Below are 24,132 nucleotides of genomic sequence, written 5' to 3' on the forward strand. Positions count from 1 at the left end.
TTTTAATTTCTGCCTGTAGGCAGGGATCAGCAAAATGGAGTCGTGGTCAGCTTTTCCGAAAGGGGGCGGGGCAGGGCCTTATATGCGTCGCGGAAGTTAGAGTAACAATGATCCAAGGTTTTACCACCCCTGGTTGCGCAATCGATATGCTGATAAAATTTAGGGAGTCTTGTTTTCAGATTGGCTTTGTTAAAATCCCCAGCTACAATGAATGCAGCCTCCGGATAAATGGTTTCCAGTTTGCAAAGAGTTAAATAAAGTTCGTTCAGAGCCATCAATGTGTCTGCTTGGGGGATATATACGGCTGTGATTATAATCGAAGAGAATTCTCTTGGAAGATAATGCGGTCTACATTTGATTGTGAGGAATTCTAAATCAGGTGAACAGAAGGATTTGAGTTCCTGTATGTTTCCTTCATCACACCATGTCCCGTTAGTCATGAGGCATACGCCCCCGCCACTCTTCTTACCAGAGAGATGTTTGTTTCTGTCCGCGCGATGCGTGGAGAAACCCGTTGGCTGCACCGCCCTGGATAGCGTCTTCCCAGTAAGCCATGTTTCCGTAAAGCAAAGAACGTTACAGTCTCTGATGTCCCTCTGGAATGCCACCCTTGCTCGGATTTCATCAACCTTGTTGTCGAGAGACTGGACATTGGCAAGAAGAATACTGGGAAGTGGTGCGCGATGTGCCCTTTTTCGGAGTCTGACCAGAACACCGCCGCGTTTCCCTCTTTTTCGTAGTCGTTTCCTTGGGTCGCTGCAAGCGATCCATTCCGTTGTCCTGTTTGTAAGGCAGAACACAGGATCCGCGTCGCGGAAAACATATTCTTGGTCGTACTGATGGTGAGTTGACGCTGATCTTATATTCAGTAGTTCTTCTCGACTGTATGTAATGAAACCTAAGATGACCTGGGGTACTAATGTAAGAAATAACACGTAAAAAAACAAAAAACTGCATAGTTTCCTAGGAACGCGAAGCGAGGCGGCCATCTCAGTCGGCGCCGGAAGTAGATCAAGATCGATCCCGCTCCAGAGCACAGGCCTTGGTGTAACCTTTATTCCTTCAACGATAAACGCGAATCCGACCATTACCTCAGGTGAGACAAAACCGCAACTCGTCAGTGAAGAGCACTTTTTGCCAGTCTTGTCTGGTCCAGCAACAGTGGGTTTGTGCCCATAGGCAACGTTGTTGTCGGTGATTTCTGGTGAGGACCTGCCTTACAACAGGCCTACAAGCCCTCAGTCCAGCCTCTCTCAGCCTATTGCGGACAGTCTGAGCACTGATGGAGGGATTGTGCGTTCCTGGTGTAACTCGGGCAGTTGTTGCCATCCTGTACCTTTCCGTAGGTGTGATGTTCGGATGTACTGATCCTGTGCAGGTGTTGTTACACGTAATCTGCCACTGCGAGGACGATCAGCTGTCCGTATTGTCTCTCTTAGGCATCTCACAGTACGAACATTGCAATTTATTGCCCTGGCCACATCTGCAGTTCTCATGCCTCCTAGCAGCATGCCTAAGGCACGTTCACGCAGATGAGCAGAGACCCTGGGCATCTTTCTTTTGGTGTTTTCCACAGTAGAAAGGCCTCTTTCGTGTCCTAAGTTTTCATAACTGTGACCTTAATTGCCTACCATCTGTAAGCTGTTAGTGTCTTAATGACCGGTCTACAGGTGCATGTTCATTAATTATTTATGGTTCATTGAACAAGCATAGGAAACAGTGTTTAAACCCTTTACAATGAAGATCTGGATTTTTACGAATTATCTTTGAAAGACAGGGTCCTGAAAAAGGGACATTTCTGTTTTTGCTGAGTTTATACAGTGTTGTAATGATGTGCAAATACATCACATGAATAAACATACATATAGGTTGTGTTTACAATGGTTTTTGTTCTTCACTGGTTGCCCTTTTTCTTGTGTCAGCAGGTCACAAATCTGCTGTGATGGCACACTGGTATTTCACCCAATAGATATGGGAGTTTATCAAAATTGGATTTGTTCTTTAATTCTTTGTGGGTCTGAGGGAAATATGTGTCTCTAATATTGTCATACATTGGCAGGAGGTTAGGAAGTGCAGCTCAGTTTCCACCTCATTTTGTGGGCAGTGTGCACATAGCCTGTCTTCTCTTAGGCTATGCTCACTGACTCTGTACATAGTCAAAGCTTTCCTGCCACTGTGCACTCTCTGTTTAGGGCCAAATAGCATTCTAGTTTGCTCTGTTTTTCCAATGTGTCAAGTAATTATCTTTTCGTTTTCTCATGATTTGGTTGGGTCTAATTCTCCTGTCTGTGTCTCTGTCTCTGTCTCTGTCTGTGTCTCTGTCTGTGTCTCTGTCTCTGTCTCTGTGTCTCTGTCTGTGTGTCTGTCTGTGTCTGTGTCTGTCTCTCTGTCTGTGTGTGTCTCTCTCTGTCTGTGTGCGTCTCTCTCTGTCTGTGTGCGTCTCTCTCTGTCTGTGTGCGTCTCTCTCTCTGTGTGCGTCTCTCTCTCTGTGTGCGTCTCTCTCTCTGTGTGCGTCTCTCTCTCTGTGTGTGTCTCTCTCTCTGTGTGCGTCTCTCTCTCTGTGTGTGTCTCTCTCTCTGTGTGCGTCTCTCTGTCTGTGTGCGTCTCTCTCTCTGTCTGTGTGCGTCTCTCTCTCTCTGTCTGTGTGTCTCTCTCTCTCTCTGTCTGTGTGTCTCTCTCTCTCTGTCTGTGTGTCTCTCTCTCTCTGTCTGTGTGTGTCTCTCTCTCTCTCTGTCTGTGTGTCTCTCTCTCTCTGTCTGTGTGTGTCTCTCTCTCTCTGTCTGTGTGTGTCTCTCTCTCTCTGTCTGTGTGTGTCTCTCTCTCTCTCTGTCTGTGTGTGTCTCTCTCTCTCTCTCTCTGTCTGTGTGTCTCTCTCTCTCTCTCTCTGTCTGTGTGTCTCTCTCTCTCTCTCTGTCTGTGTGTGTCTCTCTCTCTCTCTCTCTGTCTGTGTGTGTCTCTCTCTCTCTCTCTCTGTCTGTGTGTGTCTCTCTCTCTCTCTCTCTGTCTGTGTGTGTCTCTCTCTCTGTCTGTGTGTGTAGTTCCAGAAGACTTTGCAGAGGTTCTGGAGGACTACACCAAGCAGGGCTTCCGGGTCATCGCCCTGGCCCACCGCCGCCTGGAGTCCAAACTCACCTGGCACAGAGTACAGAACGTCAACAGGGATCAGATGGAGGCCAACATGGAGTTCCTGGGGCTGATCATCATGCAGAACAAGCTGAAGGCTGAGACCTCCGGGGTACTGCAGGACCTCCGCAGGGCACACATCCGCACCGTCATGGTCACTGGTGAGAGAACTGGCACACCAACATGTTTAACATATAAACAGACATTCATTAACACACTAAATCTATCCTTCCTCCCTGCAGTAGACTTGACTTTTTGTTGTCGTTTTCAAAGTTTGATGGATGTATTCCTGGAATCCTGACAAATATAGTTCTGGGTCTTGCAGCTTAACGGGCAGAAAGCCCCAAAGTCCAGCCTGTCCCCCCTTTTTTTCTCTCTCTCTTTCTCTCTCTCTTTCTCTCTCTTTGTCACTCGCTCGCACTCTCTCTCTCTCTCTCTCTCTCTCTCTCTCTGTCGCTTTCAGCAGTGTAAATGTAATCAAAATATCAGATAGAATTTCAGCGCCCGCCAAGTCCTTTCATGCAGGTCGCTGGTCCAGAGCCAGTATCCGCAGGCCACCCGATCCCACTCACAACCCCTACCCAGGTTTGGAGTGTCACAATGGGGAGAGCGCCAGGACAATACCCCCGTCTCACACTCGAGAATAGAATGAAGTCCCCTCTTAGGAAATTATTTGTTTGGAGTTCCCCCTCATGGTTTTGAATAGGTTTGTGCTTAAGGGCAACATACACGGAGTATACCAAACATTAGGAACACCTTCATAATATTGAGTTGCACCCCTTCCAAATGACATCAATAAGGGATCATAGTTTTCACCTGAATTAATCTGGTCAGTCTGTCATGGAAAGTGTGTTTTAATGTTTTGTACACTCAGTGTAAAACATCTCTCCTCCAGGTGACAACATGTTAACGGCCATCTCGGTGGCTAGGGACTGTGGCATGATTCCCCCTCAGGACCAGGTCATCATCGCCGACGCGCTGCCCCCTAAAGATGGCCAGGCGGCCAAGATCATTTGGCGCTACGCAGACAACCCCAGCAAACATGTGGGCAAAGCACCACGCCTGGAGGTGAGGGACCCCTGGTGGTGGGTGTGGCTCATTACAGCTCCGACAGACACAAACACACACACACACACAAATGTACACACACACTGATCCCCCTTAGATCCATGCAGGAAAACATCAGAACTCAGAAATTTCCCAGTGAGCACACGCAGCAGGAATGGATGAATGAATGTGTGTGTTCTGTGTTCCAGACACTGGCTCACAGAGGTCACACCGCCAGCCAGTCATTGTGTCGAGATGCTATCGGGAATATGTATATTTAGTGGCATACCTCGAGGTCTCCACGTCAGTTTATATGGAAACTGAAGTTGTTCGTCTCTATCTTGAATGATTGTTAATCTACAAAGGCCATGTTGTACCTTTCAATCATTTACAAGATGTCATTCTTCCCTTGCTCACCTGCACCTGCTTTTCCCTGCCCCTTCCTGTCCCAACAGGAAGTACAGATCAATCTAGAGGATGTGCATCACACTCACAAGCCTCAGGACCAGTACCACTTTGCTATGAGTGGCAAGTCCTTTGCTGTCATCACTGAGCACTTTCAGGACCTGCTGCAAAAGGTACACCACCCCTCCATTCCCCTATAAACGCATAGCTACTGCTGTTGTGATTTGGTTGTGTCTAATGCATTGTTGTTGACCTATCTGGTGTAGTTGGTGCTGCATGGCACTGTGTTTGCCAGAATGGCCCCCGACCAGAAGACCGAGCTCATTGAGGCACTGCAGAGTGTGGAGTGAGTAGAAACCCTGTTGACTCAGTTCACCCTCTTCATAGATCTTTTCAAATATTTAAACATTTCATTAATTACATTTACAACAGTCAAATGATCTTCTCTTTCCCCATCTGCAGTTATTTTGTGGGCATGTGTGGAGACGGCGCAAACGATTGTGGTGTAAGTACAGACTCTTTGAAAGCATGCAAATAGAAGTAAAGACACCGTCATTCCTTTTAATGTTCTTGTTTCTGACAACTTTCTACCGTCTCCTCCACCCTCGCTCTCCAGGCTTTGAAGAGGGCTCACGGTGGGATCTCTCTCTCTGAGCTGGAGGCCTCTGTAGCCTCTCCCTTCACTTCCAGGACACCCAACATCTCCTGTGTGCCTAGCCTCATCAGGTAGGCCTGCCCTGGGCCTCCAGCACCACAATACTACCCTACACCATCAGCTGAACATGGCTAACAAACTAACACCATCCTACTACCAAGCTTCCAGGCTAATCAGTCAGCCTTATGAACTTGCATGCTGACTCATTTGTTTGCGCCGCAATAAAAACTACTCTTTCTCCACAGAGAAGGGCGAGCGGCTCTCATCACCTCCTTCTGTGTGTTCAAGTTCATGGCCCTCTACAGCATCATCCAGTACATCAGTGTCACCCTTCTCTACTCTGTGAGTACAGTACCCCTCCTTTAGTCTCTGCACTCCTGTCAGGAGAATACCTCAGAGATCCTATTAAATATGTCATTCTATGGATATTACTCTCTGGTGTATATAGTAGCTGATCTCTGACCTCTCTCTAACCCTGTCAGATCCTCAGTAACCTGGGAGACTTCCAGTTCCTCTTCATCGACATCGCAATCATCCTCCTCGTAGTCTTCACCAGTAAGTAAACAACACCAGTTAGATGGAGCGTTATGTTATTGCAAAATTCCCTTTTTTGATGCTGCAGACATTACTTGTTTGATCTAGTACCAACTTTCTATCTTCTGGTTCCTTCTCTTTTTCTCTCCCAACTTCTCTGTCCAGTGTCTCTGAACCCAGCGTGGAAGGAGCTGGTGTCGAGGCGTCCCCCCTCAGGTCTGATCTCAGGCCCTCTGCTGTTTTCCGTGCTGACTCAGATCCTCATCTGTCTGGGCTTCCAGACGATTGCCTTCCTCTGGGTCCGACACCAGGCCTGGTACCACATCTGGACGCCACAGTCCAAGTGAGTCCAAGTTCAAACCCCCACAATAACTATTGGACCTATTCAAAACACACTATTTGGAGGATAGCTGTATCAGTCTAAAATCACCAATAAGACACCTGTAACAAAACACCAATGGACCAATGAGACAACTGTACCAGACTCAAAACAAACCAATAACCAACTGTAAACACAGTAACATTAGCCGTGATTGTCTTCCTGTATGTCATTACCTCAAAGAGTAGGGACGTCGCCAGTAAGCTTTTGACTTGTAAAGCTGCTTCCTGCTAAACATCTGTGTGTGTGCCCTGTGTCTCCTCTCCCAGTGCCTGCAACTCGTCCCTCCGTGCCAACTTGGGGCCAGAACACAACTCCTCAGAGGAGAGGGACGACCACAACATCAAGAACTACGAGAACACCTCCCTGTTCTACGTCTCCTCCTTCCAGTACCTCATCGTGGCCATCGTCTTCTCCAAGGGGAAGCCCTTCAGACAGCCCAGTTACAAAAACTGTGAGGATCACTACTTACACCAATGTTCCCACATACCTACCTGAAAATCAGATAAAGGTTTAAGTGTTGGTTCTAAAATCAGTTGACGGTTTGAGATTTGTTGAAAGTGCAACATTGGGGGGAGTGTCTTTTGCTGTGTGACTGACATGTTGGTTTTATCGTCTCTCTTCCGTCTCTGCAGGGCCTTTTGTGGTGTCATGTATTGGCCTGTACATATTTATGTTCTTCATAATGTTTTACCCTGTGTCTGCTATCGATGAATTCCTAGAGGTGAGTGGACGTCAACCGAGACAAGCTTTATACAGATATTAGCCTCAAGCTTTGGTTGAATTGAGTCCTACAATAGTGACATTGTGAATTGACATGGCACTGCTCCACTGTCTTGTGAATCTTTCTCTTTTTTATATAGATTGTGTGTGTTCCGTTTGAATGGAGAATCACTCTGTTCTTCATCATCATAGTCAATGCAGCCGTGTCTGTATTGGTGGAGGTAAGACACACACACTAACGCATGAACATCAAAGTGAGATGTGCGCTGTCCATTTTGCATTATTCTGAGCTCTCTTTACACCATGTTACATCGGTCATTTTCTCATGTACAATTTTTGTTTTGTCATGCAATGTTTTCATTAGTGGCACTTAGGTTCAGTCAGGTGGTGCTGGATTGTGTGTTGACTGCGTCCTACTGACAGACTGGAGAGTGACTGTGGCCTACTGACCGACTGGAGAGTGACTGTGGCCTACTGACCGACTGGAGAGTGACTGTGGCCTACTGACCGACTGGAGAGTGACTGTGGCCTACTGACCGACTGGAGAGTGACTGTGGCCTACTGACCGACTGGAGAGTGACTGTGGCCTACTGACCGACTGGAGAGTGACTGTGGCCTACTGACCGACTGGAGAGTGACTGTGGCCTACTGACCGACTGGAGAGTGACTGTGGCCTACTGAGTGACTGTGGCCTACTGACCGACTGGAGAGTGACTGTGGCCTACTGACCGACTGGAGAGTGACTGTGGCCTACTGACCGACTGGAGAGTGACTGTGGCCTACTGACCGACTGGAGAGTGACTGTGGCAGAATATTAACAGATGAAGCTGAGGGCTGAGCCAATGTCTGTCTGACATACCATTTGACTACCTTTTCATTATGAAAAAGTCAGACATTCTTCATTGTCTTTCATTGATGTAACCCAATGAAACTCTACCTTTTAGCGGACACATACACACAATTCCTCCCAAAAAACATTCCTTACCCCAGGACTTCAACGGGTGCCTATCCAGGAACATAACGAACACTCAATTTCTGCCTAGATTTGACATTCATTGATGGGATATACAAAAACAGGCTTAACGTTTTGGCTTAATCGCCTTCATCACATAATTCCTACCTGTAAATAAAACCTGCAATCACCAAAGTGACTGCCATACTGTAGTCCACTCATTCAACCTAATGGGTGGTTGGTTACACACCTAGTCCCTTTTCTCTCTCAATCTCCAGGTGTCAGAAAATGATGACCTAAAGATTTGTGGCCCAATGATAATGGCTTACCAGTGATTTACTATTAGAAAATGTTCCTGGCTTACCCTGCACAGTAGAGCAGTAGCACTACAGTGGCTTCAGGAAGTATTCACGCCCCTTGACCTTTTCCACGTTGTTACAGTCTGAATTTAAAATAGAGAAGAAAACATTTCACTGGCCTACACACTACCCCATAACGTCAAAGTGGCATTATGTTTATTTTGACTAATTAATACAAAATGAAAAGCTGAAATGTCTTGAGTCAATAAGTATTCAACCTCTTTGTTATGGCAAGCCTAAATAATTTCAGGGATAAAAATGTGCTTAATAAGTGCATGGGCTCACTGTGTGTAGTACTTGTGTTAATATGATTTGTTAATGACTACCCCACACATACAGTTTATCTGTAAGGTCCCTCAGTCGAGCAGTGAATTTCAAACACTGATTCAACCACAGTTTTCCAATGTCTCGCTAAGAAGGGCACCTATTAGTTGATGGGTAAAAATATACAAAGCAGATATTGAGTATCCGTTTGAGCATGGTGAAGTTATTCATTACACTTTGGATGGTGTATCAATACAACGATACAGGTGTCTTTCCTAACTCAGTTACAGAGGGGGATTAAACTGCTCAGGGATTTCACCATTAGGCCAATGGTCACTTTAAAACAGTTTGCATTTAATGGCTGTGATAGGAGAAAGTTGAGGATGGATCAACATTTTATTTACCTCACAATACTAACATATTTGCAAGAGTGAAAAGGAAGCTTGTACAGAATATTCCAAAACATTCATCCTGTTTGCAACAAGGCACTAAAGTAATACTGCAAAAAAATGAGGCAAAGAAATTCACTTTTGGTCCTGAATGCAAAGTGTTGTGTTTGGGGCAAACTAATACACTCTCCATATTTCCAATGCATCTTGTGGGTATACTTGTAATCATTAAGGACTGGAGTAAAAGAAGAAAAAGGGTTTTTTTTTAACAGAATGGAGCTAAGCACAGGCTTATCCACCAGACACTGGGATATGAATTCCCCTTTCAGCAGAACAATAACCTAAAACACAAGGCCAAATCTACACTGGGGTTGCTTACCAAGAAGACAGTGAATGTTCCTGAGTGGCCGCGTTAGTTTTGACCTAAATTTGCTTGACAATCTATGGCAAGACTTGAAAATAGATGTCTAGCAATGATCAGCAACAATTTCAGAACTTGAAGAATTTAGACAATTCTGTGGGCAAATATTGTACAATGCAGGTGTGCACAGCTCTTAGACTTACCCAGAAATACTGGGTAATCACTGCCAAAGGGGATTCTAACATGTATTGACTCAAGGGTGTGAGTACTTAAGTAAAATAGATATTTCTGTATGTTTTTAGAAAATGTTGCACATTTATTGAAAAAGACATGTTTTTACTTTGGTGAGGGGGAAAACATTTGTAACGCAGGCTGTAATGCAAAACAATGTGGAATAAGTCCAGGGGTATGAATACTTTCAGAAGACACTATATTACTGTGCTGCTCTTATCCCCCCTCTTGAGCCTCACAAGCCCAAGAACAGCTTAGCAGTGACAAGATGGTGCTCTCTCCAAAGCTGCCAACCTCTCACTCCCCAATCAATGACACTCCATGGATAATCACCAGCAACGGATCTGTCACAAAACAAAATCATCACAACAAATTTCAAAAAGCACCGTTCTTCTGTTGTAGATGAAGTTAACACTCTCGCTTTATTTGTTTTCATTTATTTTGAGAGTAACTCCTTTTGCCTATCATCACGACTAAGGCAAGCCCTGAAATCACCCTAAATGTCCTTTCAATAGTTTGACTATTCAAAAAAAACGAATGTACAAAATCTTCTTGAGAGACGCTGTGTGATCAAGTAGCCACTCTACTCTTTGTAATTCTTTCCTGCCCACTGCGCCTATTATTCCATAGACCCTCGTCCTTGACGTCGTCTTATGGAAGCTTGTCTTCAGCCGAGACAAGCAGGGCGGCTATGGCACCACCCATGCCGCTCCAACAACACAGGTTGGGAAATCTGACGCTCCTCCTCTCTTCCACCGTCGCTTTTCACCTCCCCCTGTGCCCCCCTCTTCTTTCTTTCTTTCCTTCTTTCTATATACCCTCCCCAGACCTTGCATGTGCAGACCTGATTGTGCTCTGGCCCCTCTTCTGCCCCCTGGTGGGTCTCCTGTGTTATTACTCTCCTCTGGGAACAAGATTGCCCCAGTCTTCCCTCCTATCTAAAGCTCCAGCAGTAGTACTGATATTGCTCCAGTAAGCTCCCCCTGTTGCATGTACCTCACAGCTTTCCTGTAAGCCGCTAAGAGTGGAAATAGCATGGCCTAGATCAGGTATGTATACACTGCAGGTTAGCTGGTATGTCCCACACATGGTCACTCTTGGCCTCCTTCCATATGTAGTAGGTAAAATGGGCTCCCATTTCCAATTGCAAATAGTCACAATGACCTTTTTTTCTGAACCGCAGCATCTTAGCTTGTCTGCTTGTTTTGAGGTAATTCTCTGGCAGAAAAACTTCAATCCCCAAAACGTATTGCAATGCTGGACTAAGAACATTTTCTGTTGAGGGGAAAGTTCCCCAGGAAATTATTTAATTGTCTCAGTTATTAACCATTATAAAACAATGTGCATTCTGCAATAAAGTGAACCAATCTGAATCTCATCACTACCTTCTTTTGCTTATATAGTGCATGTGGTGACATAAGCATGTGATGTCATTCTACTGTCTAAAGGCATGAAAATAAAAATCTGTAATTTAAAGGGATCAATTGGAAAGAGAATGAGTGGGGAATATTCATTGTTTTCTTTGCCGTTTCCTTTGCCCTCTTCTCATCGTTGTTATCGTGCTGTTTCCAGGGGGGCATCGACCTCTGGGGAGCCAAGTGTCTGTCGTGGCTGTGCTGCCGCCGGAGGAAGGTACCCAAGGCGCGCTACATGCACCTGGCCCAGGAGCTTAGCGTGGACCCCGACTGGCCCCCCAAACCCACCACCACCACCGAGGCCAAGCACCCACTGCCCGGCAACCCCTCTGAAAATGGCTCCTACCAGATAATGGCCGACTCCTAGCACCCCCCCGGCCCACTCTTGGCTAAAGCAAAAACACACACTCCCGACCAAAAGGACAAAAAGAAACAGTGGTCCATGTAAAGAACAAGGCGAAAGATGGGGTGATGGTAGAAAAGGATTTTGGGGTGAAGAAATGGTAGTGTGGATCTCTCCATGCTCTTTGCTGCTCAGATCCAGCATACTATTCAGACCCTGGCTGGTCTACGTAACCCTCACCAACCAAACCCCTCAACCTGCCACCACCCCCTGGTATACAATGGTTTGTCTACTACACAAATACACCCCCAGTATGGTCTACTCTATATCCACCCCGCCTTCAGCTGGTCTACCTGCAGTCCAGGAGTCCATGTTGTCCACAGGCTGGGTCCTGTGGCAGTCAGACCCCTGTGTCATTATTATGAGTTTAATCATTGCCTCACTGCTTTTTAACCCTTGCAGAACTATGCAGCGAACTGACGAAACTCCAATCTTAGTCTTAAAACGGTAATGATTTTTACAATTGTAATTGGTGTTGCCGTGATTCCTCCATGATCTCCAGACCTTCTCACATTTTTGCTTTTGTTTGTAAGCAGCCACCAGCCATCTCCACTAACATGGTTATCATACAGGGCACTTGAAGCATGGATGTGCATGAACCCAGCTCCGTTTAGCCATTGTTATATGGTGGCAGCTCCGTTTAGCCATTGTTATATGGTGGCAGCTCCGTTTAGCCATTGTTATATGGTGGCAGCTCCGTTTAGCCATTGTTATATGGTGGCAGCTCCGTTTAGCCATTGTTATATGGTGGCAGCTCCGTTTAGCCATTGTTATATGGTGGCAGCTCCATTTAGCCATTGTTATATGGTGGCAGCTCCATTTAGCCATTGTTATATGGTGGCAGCTCCATTTAGCCATTGTTATATGGTGGCAGCTCCATTTAGCCATTGTTATATGGTGGCAGCTCCATTTAGCCATTGTTATATGGTGGTTGGAATACTACTGCTTACCCAACAGTACTGTAGTATTAATATTGCTGAACAGGTACCAGAACCTTTTTGTATTATGAAACTAGGCATAACAAGAGGCAGCATGCAAATGGCTTGGAATCACGGGTAGCAGCAACCTACCCCCCCTGCATGTAGAAACCATCCAAAGGCGAATAGACTTGCAAAATCATGTCAAACTGGCCTCACATGGGCTAGCGTTGCTCCACATGGAGAAGGTCTGTCTTTAAAAAAGAAAAAAAATGATATAATGGTGAAAGGTGAGGCATTGTGAAATTCATTACCTAGCCGTATGCGTGCGCTCTCTCCATACAACCATGCAACTGGCAAGATACTGTACTACCAATGTATACTCCACTAAAGCCATGGTAGCATGAATGTATTGTATTAGCATTGCTCACTGCACAGTCAAGGGCTTAAAACTCATTGTCCATCAGAGGAGGCTGCTGTGTAGAGATATGGGATGACGTGCTCATTGTAATGGCTCGAATGGATGAATTAATTTCATTCCAACCATTACAAGTCCGTCCTCCTATATCTCCGCCCACTAGCCACCATTGTTATCCAAATTCGGAAAGATACAATACACACTCTGTCACTGTATATATTTTCTCAACAGTTTATTTCATTACAGAAAATGTTTGTTGTGCATTGCTGTCCAGCCTCATGATGTGTTGTACATGTCATTTTCTGCCAGTCAGTCATAAGCCAATCTTTCTCCTCATAGTAGCAGGTCGTCACATATCGTCAGAGATCCTAGTTTGTGTTCATCTGATGTAAATATTTTATTTGATGACATTCCAAATGTGTGTCAGAATTGCCGGAATCACAATACTGAGAGGTATCGCTAAGAATGCAAGTTCAAATCTTTAAATATGATGTATTTACTTGGTGTTAAAGGTCAATGCAGCTGTTTTTATCTCAATATCAAATCATTTCTGGGTAACAATTAAGTACCTGACTAACCAGGTTTACATCCAACCTTTTTATGAGAGTAAAGTACATGTCGGATAAAAAATGTCATGACAGGCCTGATGGAAACCATTTTTTCCCGGTAAACTCAGCAAAAATAATTATGCGGAGGAAATAGTAATGCTTTTATGATAATAGTAACTATCATATCAATGTGAACTTAGAGTCACGCAATGATGTGTAGTCCTCCCACTAATACTCATCAGGAAAGCATGCAGTTTATGTTACAGATCTAAATAATTGATGATGAACTTCAAAGGGTGGTGAAAGTGCAAGTAGATGCGCTTAATTCTTTCCAGTAAATATCGAGGGTCTTATTTTGGTGACATAATAATTCATCCTTGGCTGCAGTTTGACAAATAAAAATAGTCTTGCTCTTTTGTCCATAATAATAATCTAATGTAGTCTATATGTGAGCTCTAAGCAAAAATGGCTTCTTAGCAAATAGCAATTTTGCTGGGAGTGGTCCGAGTGGAGCGGGGAAAACTGAGAATGAGCTATTATTGGCAGAGGTTTTGACCTCTTTCTTATTGGTCTATTAACTAATTTACCACCTGGTGGAGTCACCAGACAGGCCAAAACTCCACCCCAACAGCTCTTACACATTTTCACAAGTTCACAGTATTATTCCAACCTCAGTGTGAAAATATAAAACAGAAAAATCTAGTTTTTGACTTCACTGGGCCATTAAGGCAAAGTGTTAACTCGTTTTATTTCTGCATAAATCACTTGTTTTATTTTTCAGATTGACATTTCAATTTCAGGAATGACAACAACAGATGTCCTAGTTATACATTATTTGCATGATCAAACCTTTCAGATCTCTACTAGACATACACTATCGTTCCAAGGTGTGGGGTCACTTAGAAATGTCCTTGTTTTTGAAGGAAAAACACGTTTTTTTTGTCCATTAAAACAACATACAATTGATCAGAAATACAGTGTCGACATAGTTAATGTTGTAAATGACTATTGTTGCTGCAAACAGCGGATTCTTTTCAAATGGAATATCTACAGAGGCCCATTTTCAGCAACCATCACTCCTGTGTTCCAATGGCACATTTTTAGCTAATTGAAGTTATAATTTTAGAAGGATAATTGATCAATAAACCCTTTTGCAATTATGTTAGTACAGTTGAAGACTTGTTCTGATTTTAAAGAAGCCTTTAAACTGGCCTTTAAGACTAGTTGAGTATCTGGAGCATCAGCATTTGTGGGTTCGATTACAGGCTCAAAATGGCCATAAACAAATAAGTTGTTTTTTTTAAACTCATCAGTCTATTCCATGCTAGAAATTGCCAAGAAGATCCTGCACAACGCTGTGTACTACTCCCTTCACAGAACAGCGCAAACTGTCTCTAACCAGAGTGGGAGGCCCCGGTACACAACTGAGCAAGTGGACAAGTACATTAGTGTCTAGTTTGAGAAACAGATGCCTCACAAGTCCTCAACTGGCAGCTTCATTAAATAGTAATAATATAATAATAATATATAATAATATAATAAAATAGTACCCACAAAACACCAGTCTCAATGTCAACAGTGAAGAGGTGACGCCGGGATGCTGGCCTTCTAGGCAGAGTTCCTGTGTTCTTTTGCCTATCTTAATCTTTTCTTTTTATTGGCCATTCTGAAGTGGCTTTTTCTTTGCAGCTCTGCCTAGAAGGCCAGCATCCCGGAGTCGCCACTTCGCTGTTGACGTTGAGACTGGTGTTTTGCGGATACTATTTTCTTTCAAAACAAGGACGTTTCTAAGTGACTCAACTTGAACGGTAGTGTATATTGTTCCTGATATTTGGAGTGTTGGTAATATGACACAGGTGATTTTTGGAGTGTTGGTAATATGACACAGGTGATTTTGGAGTGTTGGTAATATGACACAGGTGATTTTGGAGTGTCGGTAATATGACACAGGTGATTTTGGAGTGTTGGTAATATGACACAGGTGATTTTTGGAGTGTTGGTAATATGACACAGGTGATTTTTGGAGTGTTGGTAATATGACACAGGTGATTTTGGAGTGTCGGTAATATGACACAGGTGATTTTGGAGTGTCGGTAATATGACACAGGTGTATAAAGAATGCACAGTAGAGAGCACATTCTCCAGGAATATCCAGCAATTTTGGTCATTGACAATATATGACCAGGAACAAGAGTACATCCTGTGACAATTAACCTGTTTCTGCAAACCAACTTTAGATTGAATCCATGACAGTTCTGCTTTTAGTAAAGGTATATTTACTCAATGTTTTTGAAGAATGATTTACATTGGTGTTGGTATTTAATTATGTTGAGGGGATCTTTCCTAAATATCTGTACGAGATGCACATTTTTATTTTCAGAACAAAATGTTCAATTTTACATTTAGTTATTAAAATTAAAAATGTAATTTTTGTTGAATGATTATAGAGTAAAACACATTTTAAATGTTTAAGTGGTTGTAAACAAGTCATGTTTCCAGAAAGTTCAAAAAGGCCCACCTCCAAATCAGACTGGAACATTATGGACTTTTTAATGTTAATAATACAAAGAAAATTGGACTAGCTGTATTTTTAAAAATGTACATTTACAGTATGTGTTTTTAGATATACCTTCAAAAACATTGTTTAGATATGTGCTTGAAATATGGATAATGCGCTTTTATCGAAGGGCTGTAGTGGTGCTTTCTACTCTCGGTACTGTTTTGTCACAATCAGTTGTTTGTACACTTTTTTTGTTGTTGTAATGTTTGGATTTCTTTCCAGTGTTTTGTCACTATCAATGTTATGGAACAAGCGATGCTATGTGTTTATCTTCCTGAATCAGACATGAGACCATTGGGCATTTCTATAATTATTTAAGTCAATGATGTTGAGGTGCAATTGTCTGATACTACTAGGGCCCTCAAACTAAACTTTGGACCTCGAAGCCAGTTAGCCTTTTTCTTCTTCTTTCTCTCCATTGTTCCCCTCTAATCAGGGACTGATTTTAGGTGTGTGCAATTAATGATCAGGTAGAACAGAACCGGTAGGCGCCGGACCTCGTAGGGAAGAGGTGTCAAACTCAGTCTGTGGAGGGCCTAGTGTCTGCAGGTTTTAGTTTTTTTCCCATTCAATTAAGGCCTAGACAACCAGGTGATGGGGAGTTTTATTAGTTAGTGACCTTAATTCATAAATCGAGTACAAGGGAGGAGCGCAAACCTGCAGACAATGTTCTCTCTGAAAAGAGTTGGACACACTTTCGTAGGGTGAAAGTTAAATACCCCTGCTATAGGGCTTGTGACCTAACCAGGGAAAAACTGGGGCCTAGTTATATCTCTAAAGCAGGGATGTCAAACCCATTCCATGTAGAGCCGAGGGTCTAATGGTTTTTGTTTTTTCCTTTCAATTTGTGTCCAATTAAGACCTCGGCAGTTCCCAACTAATCAATAACCTTAATTTAGCAATCAAGTACAAGGAAGGAGTGAGAACATGCAGACACTCAGCCCTCCATGAAATTAGTTTTGACGCCTGTGCTCTACGACCAATATCTAGTCGTGAGAAATATCTTCTCAGTGCTCACTGTAAACTGTTACCATGAATCTAATGATTGAAATAAGGGATTCTATTAATATATTGGCACCTCAGCTCGACAAACACTGTTTCTGGGCAGAAATATTCTGACCTTTTAGCTCAATGTCCATTTTCACTAGCACCTGTCACATTAAACGTGTAAACCATGCTTTGAGTTTTATATACGCTGTCTGTTTTTTTTTTTGTCAAATCTCAATGTTACAGGCTGAATAATGTGCATTGCTGTGGATATTGCAACCGGTATTCTCTCTCTTGTCTAGAAGGGATAATTTTGCTGCTAGGGGAATGATTCAGACTAACCTTAATGCTTCAACTTTCAATCAATGATGATTACCCTAAAACTTGCAAATAGTTAGTATGCTTCCTCATTTTCCCCTTCACTTACAAAGAATCTGCTAAATCAAAGCGATTAAGTGTATGTTGAAATTCTTTTTTTTTAAGGTACATTATACCACCTGTTGACATCTCTAATCACCTGCTTTTTATTTAAGTGTTTGAAACAAACCATTAAGAGGCATTTAGAACATATCTGACGCTGAGTCTGATCTTCCAGTGGAATTGTTTCCTCAGGGAAATGTGTATTTGTAACAAATCAAGAAATACAATGAAGTTAGGTAATTAACTGAATTAAAAACAATCCTGTTGGTAAACATTTTATTACAGTTCTATTGTATGTAGATTGGATTTGGTAGCACAACAAGCAATCTCCCAAACTCAGAGGCTTCTCTGAAAATTAAAAACTTTTGTAAACGTAAATTACTTAGCAAATTTTTGTACTTGTAATTTATTTGTATTTATTTGTATTTCTTTACTTAGTATTGTATTTAAAATTGTCTTTTGTTTTCTTTTCAATAAATGTGGTTGTCAAATAAACATCTTTTTTTTTACTACTTTTTCAGGTTAAAGTATACTGAACAAAAATATAAAGTAAAGTGTTGGTTCCATGTTTCATGAGCTTAAATAAATGATCCCATACATTTTTGCAAACACACAAAAAGCTTATTTCTCTCAAATTGTGTTAACAAATTTGTTTACATCCCTGTTAGTGAGCATTTCTCCTAAACCAAGATAATCCATCCACCTGACAGGTGTGGCATATCAAGAAGCAGATTAAACAGCATTACACAAATGCACCTTGTGCTGGGGACAGTAAAAGGCCACATTAAAATGTGCAGTTTTGTCACACAACACAGTACCACAGTTGTCGCAAGTTTTTAGGGTGCATGCAATTGGCATGCTGACTGCAGGAATGTCCACCAGAGCTGTTACAACAGAATTGAATGTAAAATTTCTCTGTCGTTTTAGAGAATTTGGCAGCATGTCCCACCGGCCTCACAACCACACATCATGTGTAACCACGCCAGCCCAGGACCTCCACATCCGGCTTCATCACCTGCGGGATCATCTGAGACACGTCACCCGGACAGCTGATGAAATTGTGGGTTTGCACAACCGAAGAATTTCTGCACTAACTGTCAGAAACCGTCTCAGGGAAGCTCGCTATCCTCACCAGGGTCTTGATCCGGCTGCAGTTTGGCTTCGTAACCGACTTCAGTGGGCAAATGGCCACTGGCATGCCGGAGAAGTGCTCTTCATGGATAAATCCCGGTTTCAACAGACAGCGTGTATGGCATCCTATGGACGAGCGGTTTGCTGATGTCAACATTGTGAACAGAGTGCCCTGTGGTGTTGGGGTAATGGTATGGGCAGGTATAAGCTACGAACACAATTGAATTTTATCGATGGCAATTTGAATACACAGAGATACTGTGATGAGATCCTGAGGCCCATTATCGTGCCGTTCATCCACCACCATCACCTCATGGTTCAACATGATAATGCACGGACCTGTACATAATTCCTGGAAGCTGAAAATGTCCCAGTTCTTCCAAGGCCTGCATACTCACCAGACATATCACCCATTGAGCATGTTTGGGATGCACTGGATCAACATGTAACACATTTCCATAAATTCCCTGGTGCAATATTGTCTGATTTAGTAATAAAAAGTGAATAATTTAACACATCAGGAGCTAAAAATATTTAAATGTTATCAATATTATTCATTTTAGCCTAGTTGCTGAGAACATTATGAAGTCAAAATTCTGTAAAATAGCACATCCCATACAAACAGAGCAGAATTGTAGGGCTCTATTTAATCCGCATCATCGGTGACTGAAATTGAAATTTCAATGTTCCCACTTTAGTGGAGACAGCATTCACCGTAAATGCTGCATACAGTGCCTTGCGAAAGTATTCGACCCCCTTGAACTTTGCGACCTTTTGCCACATTTCAGGCTTCAAACATAAAGATATAAAACTATATTTTTTTGTGAAGAATCAACAACAAGTGGGACACAATCATGAAATGGAACGACATTTATTGGATATATCAAACTTCAACGAGAATTTGAAACTTGTCTGCCGAAGTTGGGACTTGAGAGTGTAAAGTATTATTCAGTAATTGTGTGAAAATTACTACATTAGGTGTGCTTTAGCTGTCACTCTGACTTGATATTAGCTACACTATCTAGCTACTTCCCTCTTCTTTTTGCAGGATAGCAATGCTTGGCAACTTGGCATGTGGGAGTGAAGGACACATTGTGCCCCGCGTTGTGTGCTTGCAGTGCAAATTACAGCAGTAGACTGTATCACGGTGACATCTTGATGGCTACTACCAATATTACAAGTTATTTCCTGTGTAGGATGCTATCTTATTTGAAATATAATCAAGTGGGATGGAACAAATTGGGGCGTAAGCTACTGCCAGGGACATGTGATAACAGCTGCTTGATGAAGCAACTCCTGCCAAGTGGGAAGCAACAGTGGCAAGCACCTCGATACAATATCATTGCACTGGTAATTCACACCTGCTTGTCGTTAGATAATTGGTATTTCATGGTGACATCTAGATGGTGACCAATACTACAAGTTATTTCTCCCTCACCCATTGAAAAAACACTTTCTTTTAAACGTTTTAATTAAAGCCATGCTGCTGTTGTTGCCAGCTAGCCAGGATAAACTAGCTAACTGGGAAGGGCTCATCAGGATGACTGTCTGAACTGACTTAACCTAATCCGTTCGTCCTTTCTGGTCTCTCAGCTGCACGGCCCACTGTACGTCATCAATTTGGGCACCAGGCATTACTGTATTGCCTCTCCATTTCCCACGCCTATCAGGCGTCACTCTGTGTGTGATAGTATGTTCGGGTTTAGAGAGAGTATTCTGTTAAGACGTGTTGATGTCTGTCTTGATAACATGTTCCACCTGTAATTCAGCATTCCAATAATGTAATATACTCATTTGCATGGGAACACCTTGTTAATCTCAGCAGGAGGGCATGGAAACACCCAGTTGCACGCATGCACATTCTCACACACACACACACACACATTTACATTTAAGTCATTTAGCAGACACACACAGTGTACAAGGGAAAACCGGTTTCTTGGAAGGCCTCCAGCAGCCTGCATCTCCACTGTTGAGGAAAAGTGTATGTCAGTGTTTCTCCACCTGATGGATAGGGCTGCATGCTCAGATGACAGGCTCAGCATGCTCACTACAGATGTAGGATCTCAACTGAATCACCCTGTTGCAGAACTTTCCTGCAACGCAGGACATTTAAAACCTGTAGTGCATTTAATTTTGAAAGGCTTCTGAAGTTTGTCATTTGCATCTTGAAATTTCAGACTTAATGAAAAATGTATGAACCCATACAAAAATGTCAGTTAATTATGATCCACATGATAATTAAACATCTATTTTTCTACAGGATAATTTACCAGCTGTAGAAAACTGTCTGAAATTCAAATCCGACATCTATCTGTATGCAGCAGTCGTGAAAAAGGTTCCCAAGTGTCATATTTAAGTAAAAGTAAAGATGCCTTAGTTGGAAATGACTCAAGCAAAAGTGAAGTAAGAGTAAAAGTCTAAAAGTATCTGTTTTTAAATACACTGAGTGTACAATTAGGAACATCTGCTTTTTCCATTGACTGAACAGTTAAATCCAGTTGAAAGCTACGATCACTTATCGATGTCACCTGTTAAATCCACATCAATCAGTGTACATGACTGGGAGGAGACAGGTTAAAGAAGGACTGTTAAGTGTTGAGACAATTGAGACATGGATTGTGTACAGTGCCTTGCGAAAGTATTCGGCCCCCTTGAACTTTGCGACCTTTTGCCACATTTCAGTCTTCAAACATAAAGATATAAAACTGTATTTTGTTGTGAAGAATCAACAACCAGGTGGACACAATCATGAAGTGGAACAACATTTATTGGATATATCAAACTTTTTTAACAAATCAAAAACTGAAAAATTGGGCGTGCAAAATTATTCAGCCCCCTTAAGTTAATACTTTGTAGCGCCACCTTTTGCTGCGATTACAGCTGTAAGTCGCTTGGGGTATGTCTCTATCAGTTTTGCACATCGAGAGACTGAAATTTTTTCCCATTCCTCCTTGCAAAACAGCTCGAGCTCAGTGAGGTTGGATGGAGAGCATTTGTGAACAGCAGTTTTGAGTTCTTTCCACAGATTCTCGATTGGATTCAGGTCTGGACTTTGACTTGGCCATTCTAACACCTGGATATGTTTATTTTTGAACCATTACATTGTAGATTTTGCTTTATGTTTTGGATCATTGTCTTGTTGGAAGACAAATCTCCGTCCCAGTCTCAGGTCTTTTGCAGACTCCATCAGGTTTTCTTCCAGAACGGTCCTGTATTTGGCTCCATCCATCTTCCCATCAATTTTAACCATCTTCCCTGTCCCTGCTGAAGAAAAGCAGGCCCAAACCAAGATGCTGCCACCACCATGTTTGACAGTGGGGATGGTGTGTTCAGGGTGATGAGCTGTGTTGCTTTTACGCCAAACATAACGTTTTGCATCGTTGCCAAAAAGTTCCATTTTGGTTTCATCTGACCAGAGCACCTTCTTCCACATGTTTGGTGTGTCTCCCGGGTGGCTTGTGGCAAACTTTAAACAACACTTTTTATGGATATCTTTAAGAAATGGCTTTCTTCTTGCCACTCTTCCATAAAGGCCAGATTTGTGCAATATACGACGGATTGTTGTCCTATGGACAGAGTCTCCCACCTCAGCTGTAGATCTCTGCAGTTCATCCAGAGTGATCATGGGCCTCTTGGCTGCATCTCTGATCAGTCTTCTCCTTGTATGAGCTGAAAGTTTAGAGGGACGGCCAGGTCTTAGTAGATTTGCAGTGGTCTGATACTCCTTCCATTTCAATATTATCGCTTGCACAGTGCTCCTTGGGATGTTTAAAGCTTGGGAAATCTTTTTGTATCCAAATCCGGCTTTAAACTTCTTCACAACAGTATCTCGGACGTGCCTGGTGTGTTCCTTGTTCTTCATGATGCTCTCTGCGCTTTTAACGGACCTCTGAGACTGTCACAGTGCAGGTGCATTTATACGGAGACATGATTACACACAGGTGGATTGTATTTATCATCATTAGTAATTTAGGTCAACATTGGATCATTCAGAGATCCTCACTGAACTTCTGGAGAGAGTTTGCTGCACTGAAAGTAAAGAGGCTGAATAATTTTGCACGCCCAATTTTTCAGTTTTTGATTTGTTAAAAAAGTTTCAAATATCCAATAAATGTCGTTCCACTTCATGATTGTGTCCCACTTGTTGTTGATTCTTCACAAAAATATACAGTTTTATATCTTTATGTTTGAAGCCTGAAATGTGGCAAAAGGTTGCAAAGTTCAAGGGGGCCGAATACTTTCGCAAGGCACTGTATGTCGGCTTAATTGGAAATGACCTTTACATTTCTATCGTGGAATCTGTAACACTTCAACTTTAGGCCGGGATTCAATCCAATCATACTTTGTTGACACAGTTCATTTCTGATTGAGCAGGCATGCAGCCTTTACCATGAATGCAGACTCCTTGAATGCGTTAACATTGCCTTTTTAAAAGGTACATTTTGGAGAGAAAACGTGATTGGATTGAATCCAGGCCAACTTTTCTTTCCAATTTGCAAGAGGCTTAATCCAGAGATCTGTATATAATGACGAGATGCTCATGTCTGCCCTAACAATGGGAGTCTTTGTCCTAAAGGCGGGAAGGCAGGTGACAAGTTTAGGGCTGCATTTTATTCCCATATAAATGCATTGGGCTTATTCTGGACATATTTTGACGAGAGTTAGCCCTCTCCCTTCGTCTCTTCCTCTCTGCAGAAACTACAGTATATCGCTGGAGAAAGCATCTGAGCGAGCGAAACAGCACCCCTCTATATGTAGCCCATGTATCTGATGCTGTCTGGACAGAAATAGTATGACATGCCATACTCTTTTGGTCCAGGCAGCATCAGATACATGTTCTACACATACTGACACAGGGGGGGCGCTGTTTTACTTGCTCTGATGCTTTAACTGAGATGTGTCTTTCTGTTGGCGTGTGTCTCGGTCAAATAAATAATCAATATTCAGCTAAATGGCATATATTATTATTATTATTATTAATAATTATTATTATTATTATTATTATTTGCATGGGCAAGAATGTACGGTAGGGCAGGCCAGGCCCCCTAAGGCCCACCCATAATGCCAGCCCTGGCACCCCCTTCCCGGGGCCAATGGGTAGACCATAGTGGCGACCCGACCTGAAAAAATGAGGGCGTGGGGTGTCTCGCTTTCTTTACCGTCTCTGACGCAGTTACACCACCGATATGATCTAAACAAAGGCAATGAAAAGCTATGCGTTTGTTGGCTAACACTGTTACCACTAATCTGATTGAATCCTGGCCTTAACCCATAAATCTACGCCGGGGGAGGGGGAATTGTTTTAAGAAAGTCATATATATAAAAAGGAAGTTTGATGTGAAGTGTCTGTACTATATCTGAGATCAGGGAACACATACTTAACCCCCTTATTTTTGGCAGTAAACAGTCTCCAAATATATAGCACCAGTCAAGTTTGGACACACCTACTCAATCCAGGGTTTTTATTTGTTTTTCAACTGGACAATGACCCAACACACCTCCAGGCTTTGTAAGGGCTATTTGACCAAAAAGGAGAGTGATGGAGTGCTGCTTCAGATGACCTGGCCTCCAATCACCTGACCTAAACCCAATTGAGATTATTTGCACTGCGGTGTGAAGGAAAAGCAGCCAACAAGTGCTGAGTATATGTGGGAACGCCGACTGTTGGAAAAGCATTCCAGGTGAAGCTGGTTGAAAGAATAAAGTTGTCATCAAGGCAAAAGGTGGCTACTTTGAAGAATCTCAAGTATAAAATATGTTTTGATTTGTTTATATGGTCCTTCTGTGGCTCAGTTGGTAGAGCATGGCGCTTGTAACGCCAGGGTAGTGGGTTCGATTCCCGGGACCACCCATACGTAGAATGTATGCACACATGACTGTAAGTCGCTTTGGATAAAAGCGTCAGCTA

General features: G+C 42.8%; 1 protein-coding gene across 20 annotated transcripts in view; it reads left to right on the top strand.

The window, feature by feature from the left end:
* The window catches only part of LOC118401430 (polyamine-transporting ATPase 13A3-like), a 57,668-nt gene extending 40,083 nt beyond the window's left edge, over positions 1-17,585 (top strand). For 3 of the 20 annotated variants that reach the window (XM_035798922.2, XM_035798923.2, XM_035798921.2), the window contains 14 exons: positions 3,039-3,284; positions 4,019-4,191; positions 4,626-4,748; positions 4,842-4,921; positions 5,038-5,080; positions 5,192-5,301; positions 5,476-5,572; positions 5,713-5,785; positions 5,930-6,107; positions 6,413-6,597; positions 6,779-6,867; positions 7,007-7,087; positions 10,053-10,145; positions 10,995-17,585. In XM_035798922.2, the coding sequence (XP_035654815.1) occupies positions 3,039-3,284; positions 4,019-4,191; positions 4,626-4,748; positions 4,842-4,921; positions 5,038-5,080; positions 5,192-5,301; positions 5,476-5,572; positions 5,713-5,785; positions 5,930-6,107; positions 6,413-6,597; positions 6,779-6,867; positions 7,007-7,087; positions 10,053-10,145; positions 10,995-11,204 (1,781 nt within the window). In that variant the 3' untranslated portion in view covers positions 11,205-17,585. The remainder of the gene's footprint in view (positions 1-3,038; positions 3,285-4,018; positions 4,192-4,625; positions 4,749-4,841; positions 4,922-5,037; positions 5,081-5,191; positions 5,302-5,475; positions 5,573-5,712; positions 5,786-5,929; positions 6,108-6,412; positions 6,598-6,778; positions 6,868-7,006; positions 7,088-10,052; positions 10,146-10,994) is intronic. The other 17 variants (XR_008075571.1, XR_008075565.1, XR_008075570.1 and 14 more) reach the window with 17 other exon arrangements.
* Positions 17,586-24,132: the final 6,547 nt, after the last annotated feature.

Source organism: Oncorhynchus keta, chromosome 22 (assembly GCF_023373465.1).
Source record: "Oncorhynchus keta strain PuntledgeMale-10-30-2019 chromosome 22, Oket_V2, whole genome shotgun sequence".
Taxonomy (NCBI): domain Eukaryota; kingdom Metazoa; phylum Chordata; class Actinopteri; order Salmoniformes; family Salmonidae; genus Oncorhynchus; species Oncorhynchus keta.